The sequence below is a fragment of the Streptopelia decaocto genome (genome assembly GCF_964273445.1).
Source record: "Streptopelia decaocto genome assembly, chromosome: Z".
NCBI lineage: Eukaryota > Metazoa > Chordata > Aves > Columbiformes > Columbidae > Streptopelia > Streptopelia decaocto.
Window position 1 is genome coordinate 31695300 of NC_138657.1, and position 16225 is coordinate 31711524.

General features: G+C 39.7%; 1 protein-coding gene across 2 annotated transcripts in view; it reads right to left on the reverse strand.

Annotated features, from left to right (window-relative positions):
- Window positions 1-16225, reverse strand: part of SLC35D2 (solute carrier family 35 member D2) — a 51574-nt gene that overhangs the window by 17156 nt on the left and 18193 nt on the right. The window contains exons 11-12 of one of the 2 annotated variants that reach the window (XM_082074813.1): window positions 15516-15598; window positions 12878-14926 (exon numbers count right to left, since the gene is read on the reverse strand). In XM_082074813.1, the coding sequence (XP_081930939.1) occupies window positions 14815-14926; window positions 15516-15598 (195 nt within the window). In that variant the 3' untranslated portion in view covers window positions 12878-14814. Of the gene's footprint in view, window positions 1-12877; window positions 14927-15515; window positions 15599-16225 lie in introns of those variants that run through there. The other variant, XM_082074812.1, reaches the window with a different exon arrangement.

The window sequence follows — 16225 nt, forward strand, 5'->3', positions numbered from 1 at the left end:
AAAGCAATCGTGGAATTTTTTTTAAGTCACTTTCATTCACCTCTCACCTGCCTGATGTGTAAACAACATATATTAAAAACAGGCCAAACGATAATCAGTCTTCTAATGGTCTTCCAAAACATCTCCTTCACTGTATAATCTTGGATCCTTACGAGAAAAATATACTGGACAATAATCAAACTTCAATAATATGAGTGAAAATAAATAAACTGAGTCTATTTCAAATGAATTAAACTCTGCAAGGAGTGAAAGCATCATGACATTTCCCAGAAAGACATTTTTATTTCTACATGGATTTAGGAGGCCAAATATGTTGATGGATTCCTAGTCGTTTTACAACATCACCTTCTACCCTCACATTTTTTTATCCTGAGGAAGTAGATTAAGCATATTGAATTGAAAGCTCAAGAGTTTGAAAAGATTTGGACTTTATTTATATTTTTTATTAGAAAGAAAATCTGGTGCATTTTAACTGTTTTTTTTTTTTTTCCAATAGATGCAAACAAACAAACAAACAAACAAAAGGCAAAAAGGCAAAGTCCATGCATGAAAACTCAAAATACATTCACACAAACGTATATCCTCAAAGATGCTGGCAATAGTTGAAGTTTATAGCTGCAAACACTATTTAACACAGCAGTCCGTTTATAGTCAGTTTGGTATTACCATGTGCAGAACAAATGCAGAACAAATAGAGAACGGTTTTCTCCTGCTTTCCCAAGGCCTCATGTTCCCATCAGTTAAAGAGTTTTAGGCAAAGCCTGAGAGAGAAACATAGCCCCAGCTTTTGAAACCAACTTAACAAGTGGAAGCTGAAAGGAGTTGTGTGCATAAAGGAAAGATAGAGCTGAAACTAGAAAAATGCCTGTGAGAGCAAAGAGAAAGAGAGCTAAATTAGTCAGTACAAAAGATAAAGCCAATGTCATCAGAAAGTATCAGCTTTGCTTAGAAGAATAAACTAATCAGTGAAGGCCAACCACTGGAGACCCATCCATTTCCATAGCTGACTCCCTGCAACGCTTTCTCCTTAAGCCTATTTGAGGGAAACAGTTTGTCCTGTTGGGCTCTTCTGAAATAATGCAGAGGAATGTCAAGAAATAAAGACCTTTGTTCAAAAATTCACTAGATCGAGTGTACAAGGGGCAGACTGTCTATAAAATGCATTGGCCACAAACATTTGCATTTTCAGCACAAAGACCACGATCACAATTCTGTGCTTTCGGAGACCCTCTAACATAATTGACTGGTGCTCCAAAGAGACCTGCACAGACTCATATGCTCAGGGGTTTCAAAAGCTTGTTTTAAGGGCTCCATTTGAAGTTCTCAAGAACAAAACTCTAATTGCCTACATACTGGCAGATTTCCCTTTGTCCACAATAAGACTGACTCAAGCCGTTTCCAGTTGGAGACATGGTCTCAGTTTCCATGGTCACTTGCTCCTTTCTGCCATTCAGGGTCTTTGGATGGGGATTATTTTATCTTTTGCACCTTCAGACTCGAGGCCAAATATCAGCTGCGTCATATACAAAATAAAAATAAAGTTCTGCTTCACTGGGCTTCTCAATATCATCTCAGCTATGTCTCTGTATTTTGTTTGGTAGAAAAATCCCTCCTAAAAAACAAGTTAAAAAGTATTCCTCTTGCTAAGATTGCATTGTATTTCACCTAAAAGCACATGTTGTGGCAATCTTGCAAAATTGTTAACCATCAGATGAGAAGACTCTCCCTTGCTGCTCTACACCAGATCAACCAGAAGTACAAGGCTGTAGCAGCCACTTCTCAGGGCAAAAGAAGCTACACACCTGACTGTTCCTTTTTTGCTTCCTCATCCACATAAAAAATGTGCATCCTTTTCAGAAATAGGTTAAATAGGACATTGTAACTACCGTGAGATTCAAATGCAACCTCAAGCGAACAAAAGAACTGTGCTCAGAAAATAATTTCCTGGCCATCCACAGGAAAGGTTAAATCACTTTTAACACCACCACATTTCAAATAAATGTAAATTTTAGTGTAGATGCCTTTAACACAAAGCATTTTCCGAACATACAAAGGCTTTGATGTTAGAGAATGGTATTTCCCCTCAGTGTTAAGAATAAACCCTGGTTCCCACCACTGTGTAACATGAAAGTGCTTGTGTTAGGAAATCCTGACTCCCAGTGGCAAAGGACTAAAATGCTGCTGAATATCAGTCTGATCTGTAAGATCATTACTACCAACTCAACCAATAACGAATCATGACAACTTAGCATTTAGAAATGGTTAATGATAAAGAAAGACCATGCAGGATCTGCACTCTGGAATCTCACAAACTCATGCTTAAAAAGTTTAAACCTACATTAAATTAGTATAAAGTCACCCTGCATTTTCTAGCATGGTTTTGCAGCTCAGTCGGAGGTGAGTTTTTCAACAATAAAGCTTCGTGAAAGGTAAGACATAGGTTTTAAATCCAAACCATGCATGTATCTACTACAGTTACACTGACAAACTGGTTATATTCCACATGGATCATCTATATAATAATCTAAAATCCTTCATAATGCTTTAGAGAATCTGTAGCTGCCCACTGTAAATTTTTCCGTATTTAAAGGATTGTGTTGATATGGCCTCGGTGCTTCACCCCTTCTCTTTCCCTGCCTGGGTTTCAGACCTGCAAGGTCTCTATGATTAAAAACTTTCAACCCTTTCTGGTCCAGCAGACCAGGGCTCAGACAATGGGCAGAAGGATTCTGCAATCTTTCTGCTAGCTCCACACCTGTGCAACGCAAGTACAATAGCAGTATTTCTGGGAATAATTCCAAGACCAAGAGGAGAAATTAGAATACGTTTACAACTGGAGCAGGAAAACTCAGATCATATTTAGCTTCTGTTAGACTGCTGGTAATACTACTCACAATTTCAGGAAATGAAACAAAGGTTTAAGATTTGAGAAACTGCTGTATTAACAAATGAATGCAGTGCCTGTCTCAAAATGTTCTGCTAAAATATTGATCTAGACACAAACACTGGCCTGACTTGTAAGAGAGTTATGAACAATAACAGAAATGGTGACCATGTGAGCCACCAACATCCTGCTCATGCCCTGACATCAGATGAGAAGTGTGCAGAGACTAAACTATAAATCTCAGAGTATGGCTTGGCCTCATCCATAAACCCAGTATGTTTGAGGTGTTACATCAGTAACAGATGCTAAAGCACATTTGTCGTTACTACATCAGAAAAACAGAACAAACAAGACTGCACCAATACTCAAAATGCTAACAGTTGAGTAGAGATGTGACAGCCTACCAGCTCACAGTTGACTTGGTTTTGTTTCTTTTTTTGAGTCTGATGAGTCTAAACCTCATCAGCCCAGGAACTAATGGGCCAAATCTAACAGAAACCTGTTTTTTGGAGTAAGTATAGCAAACTACATTCAAAATCCCAGTGCTCAGACATCACAGCAGTCAGTTGAAAGGTCAGGGCCTTTATGTCTAAGAAGGCCTGTCCTTCAGCAACACCCTGATGCACTAGAATACAAACAGAGCCTTCATGGAAGCCTGGACTTCCATGCAGAAGAAGATGAGCTCTAGTTTGGTGTGTGCTTGCCTCTCAGTACAAGCTCAGTAAACTGAAGGGACAATAATTTGCTCCAAAATGTCTGTGTCTTGGCATCAACAAAGTAGTGTCCTGAGACTTGACATCTGCCGAGCATTTCACACAGCCTCAGCCTACTCTTGGCTTTGCAGAGACCTGTATCTAGCCATAAACCTTGCAAACAAGGGTACTGAACCACTAAATATTGTAATTGTTGCTGTACCTCATTCTGCTGGGTTTTACCCAATGAACCACCTACTGGGATTTCCACATAAAACACCAAGCAGAGAAAGACACATCACATTAGCCTTGTAAAACACAAGAACTCTCCTTAGTCTCCTGTACCACAATACTACCAACAAGTGCGGAACCCTTACACCAGCTGTTATCAGGCCATGCTTGAGCTTAGGATGTTAGAAATAAATTAATCACTTGGTGTCAGAGCTCAAACTCTAGAAGAACAGACACTGCGGCTATCAAACAAGGTTTGCCTTCACACCAGCCCATAACACCAGAAGAACCTATGCCAGAATAACATCAGAGAATTTTGTACCCTGACATCAGACCAGCAAGACAGCAGTCCTGAGCCAGAAACTCCAAAGGCACACAGTTATTAAAACAGCGAGGCCAGATTTCTTTATCCACAAGCCACGCACAAGTGTGTGCTTCGACCTCAGCCAGCAAGATGACGTGCCAAGCTGTGAGCTCATGTGGTGTGGGCTTGGGATCTGCCCCACTGAGCAGTAGCTGAGCACAGCTTCAATCAAAGAGACCATCTGGGGAGGAAGGTACATCTCAGCATGGGTAAAGAGGGCTCTCAGTCATCCTGTAAAAGCCAAAAACAATGAACAAATGTTCCACAAAAGCTAGCCAGTTCCAGCCAAGTTTAAAAACAACAACAAAAATAAAAAAAACCACACAGTAGTTGTGGTTGTTTTTCTTTCCTCATGGAATAAAACATCCATTTGCATGCTATAGCTGCCCTTTTAAATAGGACTTACTCTTGCATAACCCATATAGTGCAAAGGAAGCAGAACAAAGACAGAGGCTCTGATCTAGACATTCACAGGTTCCTGCAGCCTTCACATGGATAAAATATCATCAGGTGCTCATGCACAAAGTTATTTCAGCAAGCTGCATGTGCAGTGACTTCACCCAGAGGCATGGTGTTAAACAAATGTTTAAACATTTCTGATGGTTCCTCTCCCTGTTTCACTTCCATCCCACTAATCAGAGCCTTCCCATTTGCTCATCACTAGAGCAATTCAGTGAGCAGACAGAAGGCAATGTTTTCCCTTCCCTCTCACGGGAGAGCTTGTGATCTTTACCACAACTATGCCAAATGTTAAACTATAATACCTGGTATTTGTCTCCGCACTGCCTACATTCAATGTACTTTCAAAAGTAGTTATTGTACTGCCATTCCCAGTAATTAAAATACTGAGGTTGGTGCTTAACAAGCACACACACTTAGACATAAACTTAAAGAGACCAGCTTAAAAGTCCTGTAAATTAATTCAAAAGCCATCTCATTTTCCTTTCATGTGAGATATATTTTGTAACTTATGAGCTGAAGGCACCACATCCAAACTCTTTCTTGCATATTACAGGGTGATGATTTTCACCTGGTCACCTCAGCTCTGAGGACAACAACTCACATTTCACTGATGTTTAGCTTCTAGAAAGGGAGTCAGTTTTGGATAAAGACACCAATGAGAAAATCTAACGTTCAGTCACTATCAGTAACAGCAAGGCTGGTACAAGACACTACAAGGCCACTCTGCCTTTGCTGTTGATTAGCATGGGTCAATAGAAAGGGATTGCTCCAGTAACTGCACAGCAGCAGCTACAGGGACAGCACAGAGCTCCTTTCTTCTCCTGCAGCTTCTTAGAGTTACCAATTCTTAATTAAACCATTAGGTTTCCTTATAATTTCCATAACTTGTAGTTTATATTAATTCACACCGATTTCTCCTTTATTTGTTGTTTTAGATATATCTTTCAAAATGTGTTTGCAAGTGTAAAGGCTGTAAAATCACATTTTGTATGTTGATACTGGACCACTCCACTGAAAGTCAAAAAACAGATTAGATAAGAAATTGGGAAAAAAATAGGACAATTTAGGAGACTTCCTACCCTGGACAGTCAATGTGAAATCTTTTGGATTACTCATTTCCTTGGTCTGAGGAGACCACTGATGCATGAACAACTTTCCTGTGAAATGGAGCATCAGTTTCCTTTCAGAACTTGGTTAATGCTATTCTGCACATGCAGAGGAATATGTTTATCACAGTGGCTTTAAATTCTAGAATATTTTACTAACTTGCAGAGGCTGATGAAGTGGTAGCAATTGCCATTTTGTTAAAATAAATTTAATGGTAAGTAACCTGTCTTACCTCAAAGGAATATGCCTTCCCAAGACCATCTCCTGCTCCTGTGACCACTGGAGAAAGAGAATAAGGATTACATTTGGAAGCCTGCTTTAGCTTGCTCTTTCTTGAACTTTTTAATCTTCATCATCTGTGTTTCTTGAACATTCCAGCCTAAATGCTTCTTCAGAAACACAGACTCAATCCTTTTTAAAAAGTATTTCATTGTGACCTTTTCATCTCTCTGTTACTTCATTTAGCACTTTTGTTTTCAAAGCAAACCCCTCCTTACAGTAACGCATCTGATGCAGTAGATAGTTATTACTCTAATTTTCAGTGGAATCAACAACAAGCACCAAGTCAATTGCCTAGGAGGTCTTAGAATTTTCTTCCATATAATTTTTTACAGATTCTGTTTTGCAAGTTTTTCACTTATATGCTGGTGGCAGAAGGGTAGGAGATAAGAACGAACTGGTGACCAAAGTTGACATAATGCTTTCTCACACAAGAAATCTGTAAGAAAATATCACAAACTTACCACCATCTATAAAATGCTCTTCTTCAAGAGCTGCCCTACACAGTTTACCTTTGGATTTAGTGTTACTAGGAAAGTAAACAAGCTTCAGCATTTGTGAAGCACCCTGAACTTCAAATGTTACACAGAAAAAGAAAATACCAAAGGGAAACAAAATCTTTATCACCCTAGAAATAAAGAAGAAATGTACAAAGATAGAAAGCACCCAAGCAATTCCAATGTAGAGCTGGTAAGTTTTTGGAGCAAAATGAAAATTAGTCAAGATCTAAAAACTGTGGATTAAGGACTTCTAAATTGCGAGAGACACAGGGAGAGTGGGGGAATTTTGAAACATTATGTTTGTTGCCCACAGAAGAGCAATTACTCTCTTATTTCACAAAGAGACCCCTCAGTGAAGCAGCGGTAGATCTTTAGCTTTCCAGCAGACCTGCAGATGAAAAAAAGCAAGTGCCTGTTTGGAAACAAGCTTCCAGATGCCAACTTTAATTTTCATGATTCTCAGGATCTCAAGCGCCACATGATACAGCAGGTCATCCAAACCTTGTGAATTTCACTGGGCTCAGAAGACTTTATAAAAAGGACAGAGCATAAAAGGTCCAATAAAGGAAACAAGTCTTCCAGCCTTCAGTGGAAACAAGAATTTTACACAGAAACTTCCACAGGATGCTCCACAGCTCATGCACAGAATGGAGGTCCTTGCCTCACTTAAATTGAGATCTATCACGTACTTCAGAAGCAGCTGGTATTCAGGCAGGTCTTCTGCACAGGGGTGGATTCAATTTCTTATTAATCCACTGTGAGATATGCTTATCAAACACATATACAATCCAGTCACATCCAAGTCTCTAAAGTAGAGGAAAGAAACAAAACCCAAGTATACTGTTTCGGTGATTTCTTAATGAGATGCCACCATCAGTGAGATCTGTAGCCCAGGAACTCGGAAACTGTAGAACCTGATCACTCTTGCTTCATACTGATAATATAACAAGCTTAAGAAAAATATCAGTGATCAGTAGGAAGAAGAGGTGTTTATGAAACATTTCTGGTTTTTTACAAGAATGCATAGTATCTTTTCAAAAGTGCTGCCAAGTTGCAGCCTTTGAAGTTTTTAGGCTAGAGTAGATTTGCCTTGTTAACGGTATCATTAAGGATAGGTCACCAATTTGGAAAAAACACACTGGAGCAACGTTATCAGGAACAAAGAAAAGTTGCTTTGAAGAGGGGAGACCGAGGGGAGACCATATGCTGGACATAAACTAGTTGCTTCACATACCAGGAAACTGAGGATATAGGCAACACTATTAAAACGAAATCATTTGCAGTAGAGAAGAAACATCAGAAGTGAGAATGGGGAGAGAATCCACATCTAGACACCAGGTGCAAGAGCTGTTACCCATTTGGCTATTTTTCTGTTCTCCCCAAGTATGCAAAACCTTCAGGCTCATAAACCCGAAGTTTCTAGGAGAAAACACAAAGAAATTAAGCAAACCACACTTAGTGGAAGCTGTGGAGACAGGGTAAGGAAATGCAAAGAAAACCGCTCCCGACTAGTAACGTGACCACCCACCAGCACTCAGCTACAAGAAGAAGGTGAAAAAGTTTCCTTTACCTGCCCATTCTCCCAGCGACGGAAAAAAAGTCTGAGGCAAAGCACTCCAGATATGTGACAAAATATATTTCATAAATCTGATGCATTTTACCAGAGTACAGAAACAGATCAGACCCCCAGTAAGAGTGAGCAGCTCATGCTGGAATGCTTCCATGGTGAGAGAACGCTGCACGCTAGTGCGAATCAGTCGCTCTCTCCCTGGGAAATGCCTCTTTCCAGCGCTCTGCTTGTCTCTGAGCACTGGCAGAGAAGTGAGAAGTCTAATCAAATCACGTGGTTTTCTTTTTCCAAGGAACATCCAGGGCTTAGATTAGAATAACATCTCTACATTACACCCGGATTTGTAAACTACTGAAAAAATCCAAGCTCAACAATAATTTCTGGCGTTCGCGTTTCACTCCTTTTCTGGAAACTACCCAAGAATAAAAAGAAAAAAAATATTTTTATTGTCATTGTTTAGGATTCATAGAGACTGAAGATGTGTCTAAACCAAAACCCTGGATAAGAATACTCCAGACCTTGGGGACAAACACATATCAGCACTACTTCTTAGAGCAAAGAGTTAAAACTCTAGCCCAGACATTTCCAGGGCAAGTTCATGCTGAAATTCTGCACAGACCAGAAAAACAATTTATCTACCAATCTGAAGAAAAAAATAATTAGAGGTTGCTAGAGTCACTTAATTCTTTCTATACAGACAAAACAATATTATACAACTTTTCACAGAGCTTTCCATAAAGAGGTTAATATCATTATGCCTCTTTCACAATGGTGCAACTATGGCATGAACAAGTACGGTAACATATTGATGAGGGAACAGGACTTAGAGCTTTTCTGAACAAAGAATGTTTGAACTAGTATTAAAGTTGAGGACATGTATCAAAACCTTAAGGGGAAAAATGCTTACAAAAACAGTATCTCACTGCAAGACAGAGATTAAATCAATTAAACTCAGACTTCAAGTGATCAAAAAAAAAATCACAGAATCACAGAATGTTAGGGACTGGAAGGGACCTCGAAAGATCATCCAGTCCAATCCGCCTGCCGGAGCAGGAACAGCTAGATGAGGTTACACAGGAACTTGTCCAGGCGGGTTTTGAATGTCTCCAGAGAAGGAGACTCCACAACCCCCCTGGGCAGCCTGTTCCAGTGCTCTGTCACCGTCACTGAGAAGAAGTTTCTTCTCAAATTTAAGTGGAACCTCTTGTGTTCCAGTTTGCACCCGTTACCCCTTGTCTTATCATTGGTTGTCACCGAGAAGAGCCTGGCTCCATCCTCATGACACTCACCTTTTACATATTTATAAACATTAATAAGGTCACCCCTCAGTCTCCTCTTCTCCAAACTAAAGAGACCCAGCTCCCTCAGCCTTTCCTCATAAGGGAGATGCTCCACTCCCTTCATCATCTTTGTTGCCCTGCGCTGGACCCTCTCCAGCAGTTCCCTGTCCTTCTTGAACTGAGGGGCCCAGAACTGGACACAATATTCCAGATGCGGTCTCATCAGGGCAGAGTAGAGGGGAAGGAGAACCTCTCGACCTACTAACCACTGCCATTCTAGTTCACCCCAGGATGCCATTGGCCTTCCTGGCCACAAGGGTACAGCACTGGCTCATGGTCATCCTGCTGTCCACCAGGAGCCCCAGGTCCTTTTCCCCTACACTGCTCTCTAATAGGTCATTCCCCAATTTATACTGGATCCTGGGGTTGCTCCTGCCCGGATGCAGGACTCTACACCTGCCCTTGTTATATTTCATTGAATTTTTCCACACACAACTCTCCAGCCTGTCCAGGTCCCGCTGGATGGCAGCACAGCCTTCTGGTGTGTCAGCCACTCCTCCCAGCTTGGTGTCATCAGCAAACTTGCTGATAGTGCACACTATTCCCTCATCCAAGGCATTGATAAATATATTGAATAATACTGGTCCCAGTACTGACCCCTGAGGCACTCCACTAGATACAGGCCTCCAACTGGACTCTGCCCCATTGACCACAACTCTCTGGCTTCTCTCCTTCAGCCACAGTCCACCTCACTACCCGATCATCCAGACCACACTTCCTCAGTTTAAGAGCAGGGATGCTGTGGGAGACTGCGTCAAATGCCTTACTGAAATCAAGGTAGACCACATCCACTGTTTTGCCATCATCTATTTACCTTGTTATGCCCTCATAAAAGGCTATGGGGTTAGTCAAGCATGACTTCCCCTTGGTGAAGCCATGTTGACTGCTCCTAATGACCCTCTTCTCCTTGATATCCCTTGAGATGGCAACAAGGCTAAGTTGTTCCATCAGTTTCCCAGGGATGGAGGTGAGGCTGAGCAGTCTATAGTTACCCAGGTTCTCCTTCTTGCCCTTTTTGAAGACTGGAGTGACATTTGCTTTCCTCCAGTCCTCAGGCACCTCTCCAGTTTCCCAAAACCTGGCAAAGATGATGGAGAGTGGTCCAGCAATGACCTCAGCCAGCTCCCTCAGCACCCGCGGGTGCATCCCATCCGGACCCATGAATTTATGGATGTCCAGATTGATTAACTGCTCCCTAACCCAGTCCATCATTGTCCTGCCTTCCTCTGGACAGCTTCCGGCAGAGTAGACAAACTCTGCCTTCTTTGTTTCTTCTGTCACCAGGGCACCCATCAGTGGGCCTACATTGCCTGTACTGTTAATCTGCCATGTATTTGAAAAAGCTCTTTCTGTTGTCCTTGACCCCTCTCACCAGGTTTAATTCTAAGGAGGCCTTGGCTTTCCTACTTGTCCCCCTACATCCTCTGACAACAAAAAGTTAACATATGGAATTTCGCAGGGAAGGCACAGTAACAACCTCTACTCTTCTCTGTAGGGGCAATTTGAAACATCCATTTTTCAAAAAATCAGTTTAAACTGAAGAAGTACTGATGCTTATACATGCACTTAGGCTAAGGTAAAATAATACAAGCCATCCTCCAACTGAATATCAGCAATGTATGCCAAGTGTCAAGTTATTGACACCCTCAGCCAAAAAAACACAATATGCAGATGCATTACAGAGTAAAAATGATGCCTGAAGGAATGTAACACTAATTTATCTATAGTAATATACAAATATCATTACCATCTTAGCTTAACAACAACCCAGTTTCCTCATACATAAGGTCTCTGAAAATTCCATCTTGTTTTACCCCATAAATAAGGCCAGTCAAATAAAAAAAAAGTCTTAGTATTAAATTTCAAAAAATATTTACACACAATCACAAATTCCCCAAAGGCTCGCACACTGTTCAAGAAATAATTTAAATTTGAACAAGTTACATCGCGTTTTTCATACACAACAACGGTGCTACCTCCTGAAACAAACCAAACCAAAAACCAAACACAAACCAAATCCCAACGCTTACATTTGACCATGGAGTCAAAATGCAAACTTCCACGGCCGCCAGTCTTCTCTTCTGCACTTCCAGCTCTGCCCATGCTTCCTTACCGTTTATTTTCTAAAGGCTGGTAACAAGGCTGAGAGATGCTTACAGTAGTTCATGGGCCTCATATTTGTAAATCAGGCCCAGACAGTGAGAGGAAAAATAATAAATTCTTATAAATGTGAAGAATTAAGTCATCCAGCCTAGTCTAAGGTGGGGGCGGGGGGTGGGGGGTGGAGGTTTGTTGTTGTTTTTTTCATTTTGTTTTGTTTTCCTGAGGTATTGTTTCTCTGACTTTCATAGGAATCACTGCAAGAGCTTTACGCATTGCATGGCTAGAAAGCTTATTTGTGCGAACACTGTACTTCTCTCTCACCCCATTCAATCTCACCATTACAGCTAGAACGCTGCTAGGCAGTCCTTACAGAATTAAGAGTACAAACAGATCAACATACAGTACAACATTCCTTTCCAACCCAGTTAGTGTTCTAAATCCTAAACAACACCTTGCCACCTGTAGAACTTCAAAAAGTTTTAAAAATATTGGACTGATTTCTGAAAATCAAGTTTTGTAGCTAGCAGCATGTAGCCATGAGACACGTCTGTGACAGAATGTGACTTTCAGAAGTCAATCCACTATTTCTTAAAAGTAGCTGACTTACTACTTTTAAATATGTATCCTGAAGGCTAATGCTCTCTTTAGCGATTTTTACCATTTTTTCAACAGAAAGAAAATGAAGCCTCGCACAGCAAACAGGTCACCTAGTTTGGCAACTGTTTCAGTATTTCATTAAGCTAATGTGAAATCTGTAGAAAAGTAAGGTTAGGACTATCTACAGGTGTATCCTAAGATAAATCAGTTTTAAATTACTACCTTATTAACTGAGAGACACAAATACTGAGGTTTTGAATGAGACAGCAATTTCCGTAACTGCCTGAATTCCAACATGATAGTTGAGCCCATATTCCCAGAGTTTAAACCTGGAAATTTACCGGAATTAACATTATCTCCATAGATACTGAGGAAAAGAGTGACTGAAGCTGAGTTGCTTTGTGAAAGGACGCAAGGACTTGTAATTTCTTCTAGACAAGGTCTACTTTTTGTTACTCCTAAATTTATCTTTTAAAAGATTCTGAGTAATACTATCATAAAGACTGTGAGATTCAGGTTTGTGTTTTAGGTGAGAAGTCTAAGTCTGAAGGACCTCAAAAAATGTGACCTGAAAAACAAATTATATAAAATCACTTCCACTACAGCTTAGAATCAATTAATATAACTACTTAAAATATAGTATAGCAGATGATCGAATCGAAAGCAAATATTCGTGCTATCCATGTGTGCTTGAAAGCATTTTAGGTGTCCACCCACACCAAAAAAACCCAAAAAAACTTGTTAAATCTGTGATCTGTCTCTCTTTATTTATAAAAGGTATAGCAAAATATTAATGAATTAAATTCATACAGTAGCTGTTCCTTTTTGGGAACTACATCTTATATAGCAGATGCCATTGTGTGTCGATCAGTATTGCAATCAAACGGCTCTCATAATCTTTTAGTAATTAATGAAAACCTTCCAATATCTTGTCCCATGTCAGAGAGTTGAGGTTCAGTAATTAGGATTCTGGAGGTAGAGATGATCTGGAGAAAAAGCAGTCCTATACAAGAATACGCTCAAAATATTGAAGGCTTTTTAAGTATAAAGGAACTATTTTAAAACAGATGATCTCCCTAAAGTATTTGCAGCAACCTCTTCCCTCTTCAGCTCTTCAACAGGCAGAAAATGAAACTCCCATTTCTTGGCCAGCTGTGAGAAACTGGATAGCTCAGACTTCAGTTTCCACTTTGACTGTGCCCTGAAATTCCACTTCTAGTATCTGCAGCCACTGGTTCTCTTGCCATTCAAATCCACAGAGGCAGTGGGCAGCCCAGTCATTCCCTGAAGCTTCTGGCGTGAGCTACGCACACATTTCTTAGATCTAATCCAGTCTGGTCATTCACGTGTTACGTACAAATAAATGCTTTTCAGTTTTAGCTGTATTTTAATTTAAGCAGGGATCACGCAAGCCATTAGATCATCCTGGTTCCATGTCAAGGTCTTCCAAAATCTTATTTTGATTATTTTTAAAAATCTTTGCTCATGCTTGCAGGGAATTGAGAACATTATCAAGAACATTATTGAGAACATTATCAAGCATTATCAACTGTATTTTCAGAAAAGGAAATAAAGATACAGAGTGGTGCCATTATTATCCCCAATGACAACCCAGACCATCACATTCTGGTCTGAGCTTGTTATAATTGCTTGCTCTGAATTTTAAGCATGAACTAGTATCAGATAAGCTTTCACTGCATGTATAAGATACAGCAGGACACTGGTCCTTTCTCCTCACTTAAGCACCAGTTAGTCTTCCATATATCAATCAGTTTCCCTTCTTGTAGTTCGTACATAGTAGTATTACTTCTCTGCAGCATTAAATGGTAATTATAGACAAAACATCAGAGAAGGGGACTGTGATATAAAAAGATTAATGTACCTAAACAAAAATATATTTACCTTTGTTATCTATCCTCATTATCTGTTTGATACTGGCTCACACACACAAAAATTATATTTTTAAATACTAAAAAAACGTCTCTCAACTTCCTTCTCTCCTTGATCCTGCAGAAAAGTTACCAGGGTTCACTTATAGCCAAAAGTGACAACTGCAGCAGAACACCATGATGTTATTGAGGATAAGGAAAAGATTGAGAGATAATGTCTACAAAATGCATAGTGAACACACCTGGCCATATTCTGAATTCTTTAGTCAACACACAAGTAACAATCTTGGGGCACATCTTCTCTTTGCTCTATACGTTCCACAGTCACTTTAAACAAGAGCAAATGCGTACGTGAAATCATTCTGAATCACCAGCATCTTTCATCTCTTCACTGATATCAAAGATTGCATATGGCATAAGGCAACAGTGAATCAAGCCTCAGCATCTTTACTGGGAGTTCTGCCTCAGAGAGTACTGGCACACACTGAAACAGAACTCATGGATCTTGTTGAGTACAAATAGCACCGAAGTACAGGTAAACGAATAAAATTTAAAACTTGAGATGTGCTCATGGCATTTCTTCCTATAAGTTCACTTATAGTGAAAAAAAAGGCTAAAATTAAACTTGTCCACATGTAAAAAACATGGTGTGCAAGAATATCTCTGAACCAACGAATTGTGTGTACACCTGTGGCAGCTGAGGTAGATTTTTTTCTCGTTCCAAATATGTTCCAGCATATACTTATTTAAGTTCTCAGCAATGCTAATCCAACTTCTATCTTCAGTCTCTTTCAAGTCAGGCATTTTGGCTAACTGACTCAGGAAGTGCATTCTCTTCATCCTCAGGTTGCGTTGGCTTGCTGTTTCCTCTTAAGGTTAAAAACGAGTATCTCAATCCTCCTGCCATACTAAAGAAAAGAGAACAAACAGAGGTGTCAGAGATACCAAATGCTGCCCATACTATTTTATATGTACGCACCTTTCCTTTCAGTGGATTAAAGAATGCCAGCTAGCACAGAGTGCCATCTCAGAAACTCACTCTGAGCAAAGATCATAACTTGCTCCAACAGACTCATACAGATGTAACAGTTCATCAAAGCACAAAAAGTAACAACTCACAAGTTATAAATCATATTCAATGGGCACAACTCATTCAGTCAATGTTCTCACTTCCCACACTACTTGGCTTTTACTTGGTAGCTTCACAGCACAGAACTACTGCTCATAAAGAAAAAGAATGAACACAATCCCACGTAGTAAAACTGCAGGCGTGTTTCCAGAGTTAAGATCCTACCACAGTAAGATTCAATATCTGAAAACAAACATGAAAAGGCATAACTAACTGTAATGAACTTTACATACTGAAGCACCTCTTCCTCAAGCTAGTAGTTTCAAAACTGCATCATGTAAGTTGGCCAAATCAAACAAAAGATAAAACTATATCTCACTGAGAAATTTTCAGCCTTAACAAATAAAAGCTATTCAAGTTCCACTCACCAAATATTTAGTCCTATGAAGTTTAACACGGAGAATATGTAATCTCCACCAATCAACATTCCAATGTAAGCAATGGATATATTCTGAAAGGAAACAAAAGCCATGCATTTATTCAAGTCAGTTTCCATCTCAAATAATATAAATTATATAACTTAATTTACTTTCCTAAGGAATTAGGTATACTCTGCTGCTGGCTGCTCTAAAATCAGCATTTAAATGAGTTTCATGGGATGACCTCTTATGGGTCATCTAACAGTAAAATAAAATAATAAAATCAATATGCCTTCTAAATGCATGCAATGCACTGAGAGTGACTTTCTGGGGAAAAGAATAAGAAAGAAAACAAAAAATAAAATTAGCTATTTGATATTAGTTAAAATGGAGCTATAGCAACGTACTGAAAATGTACTTCTTCATCTTTGGAAGGCTCATTTCAAATCCCATTTCTTAAAAGCAGGGTTTTGGTTCTCAAGCATAAAAAGCATGCTTTGAAGTTACAATAAAAGCTCTTTAATATTGCTTTAAAATGGTTACCTCCTTATTTTGACAACTAAATGTGCATTGAAAGCACTTTGCTTCCAAGTTCAAGGCAGGCACAGTTTAAAGTTAAAGGTTCTACCTCTCACCCCACCCCCATCCAGTTTTCAGAAAATTGTCCCCTACAGACAGAAGGAAAGCTAGAGAACTGTATGATCATTTTACCAACACTT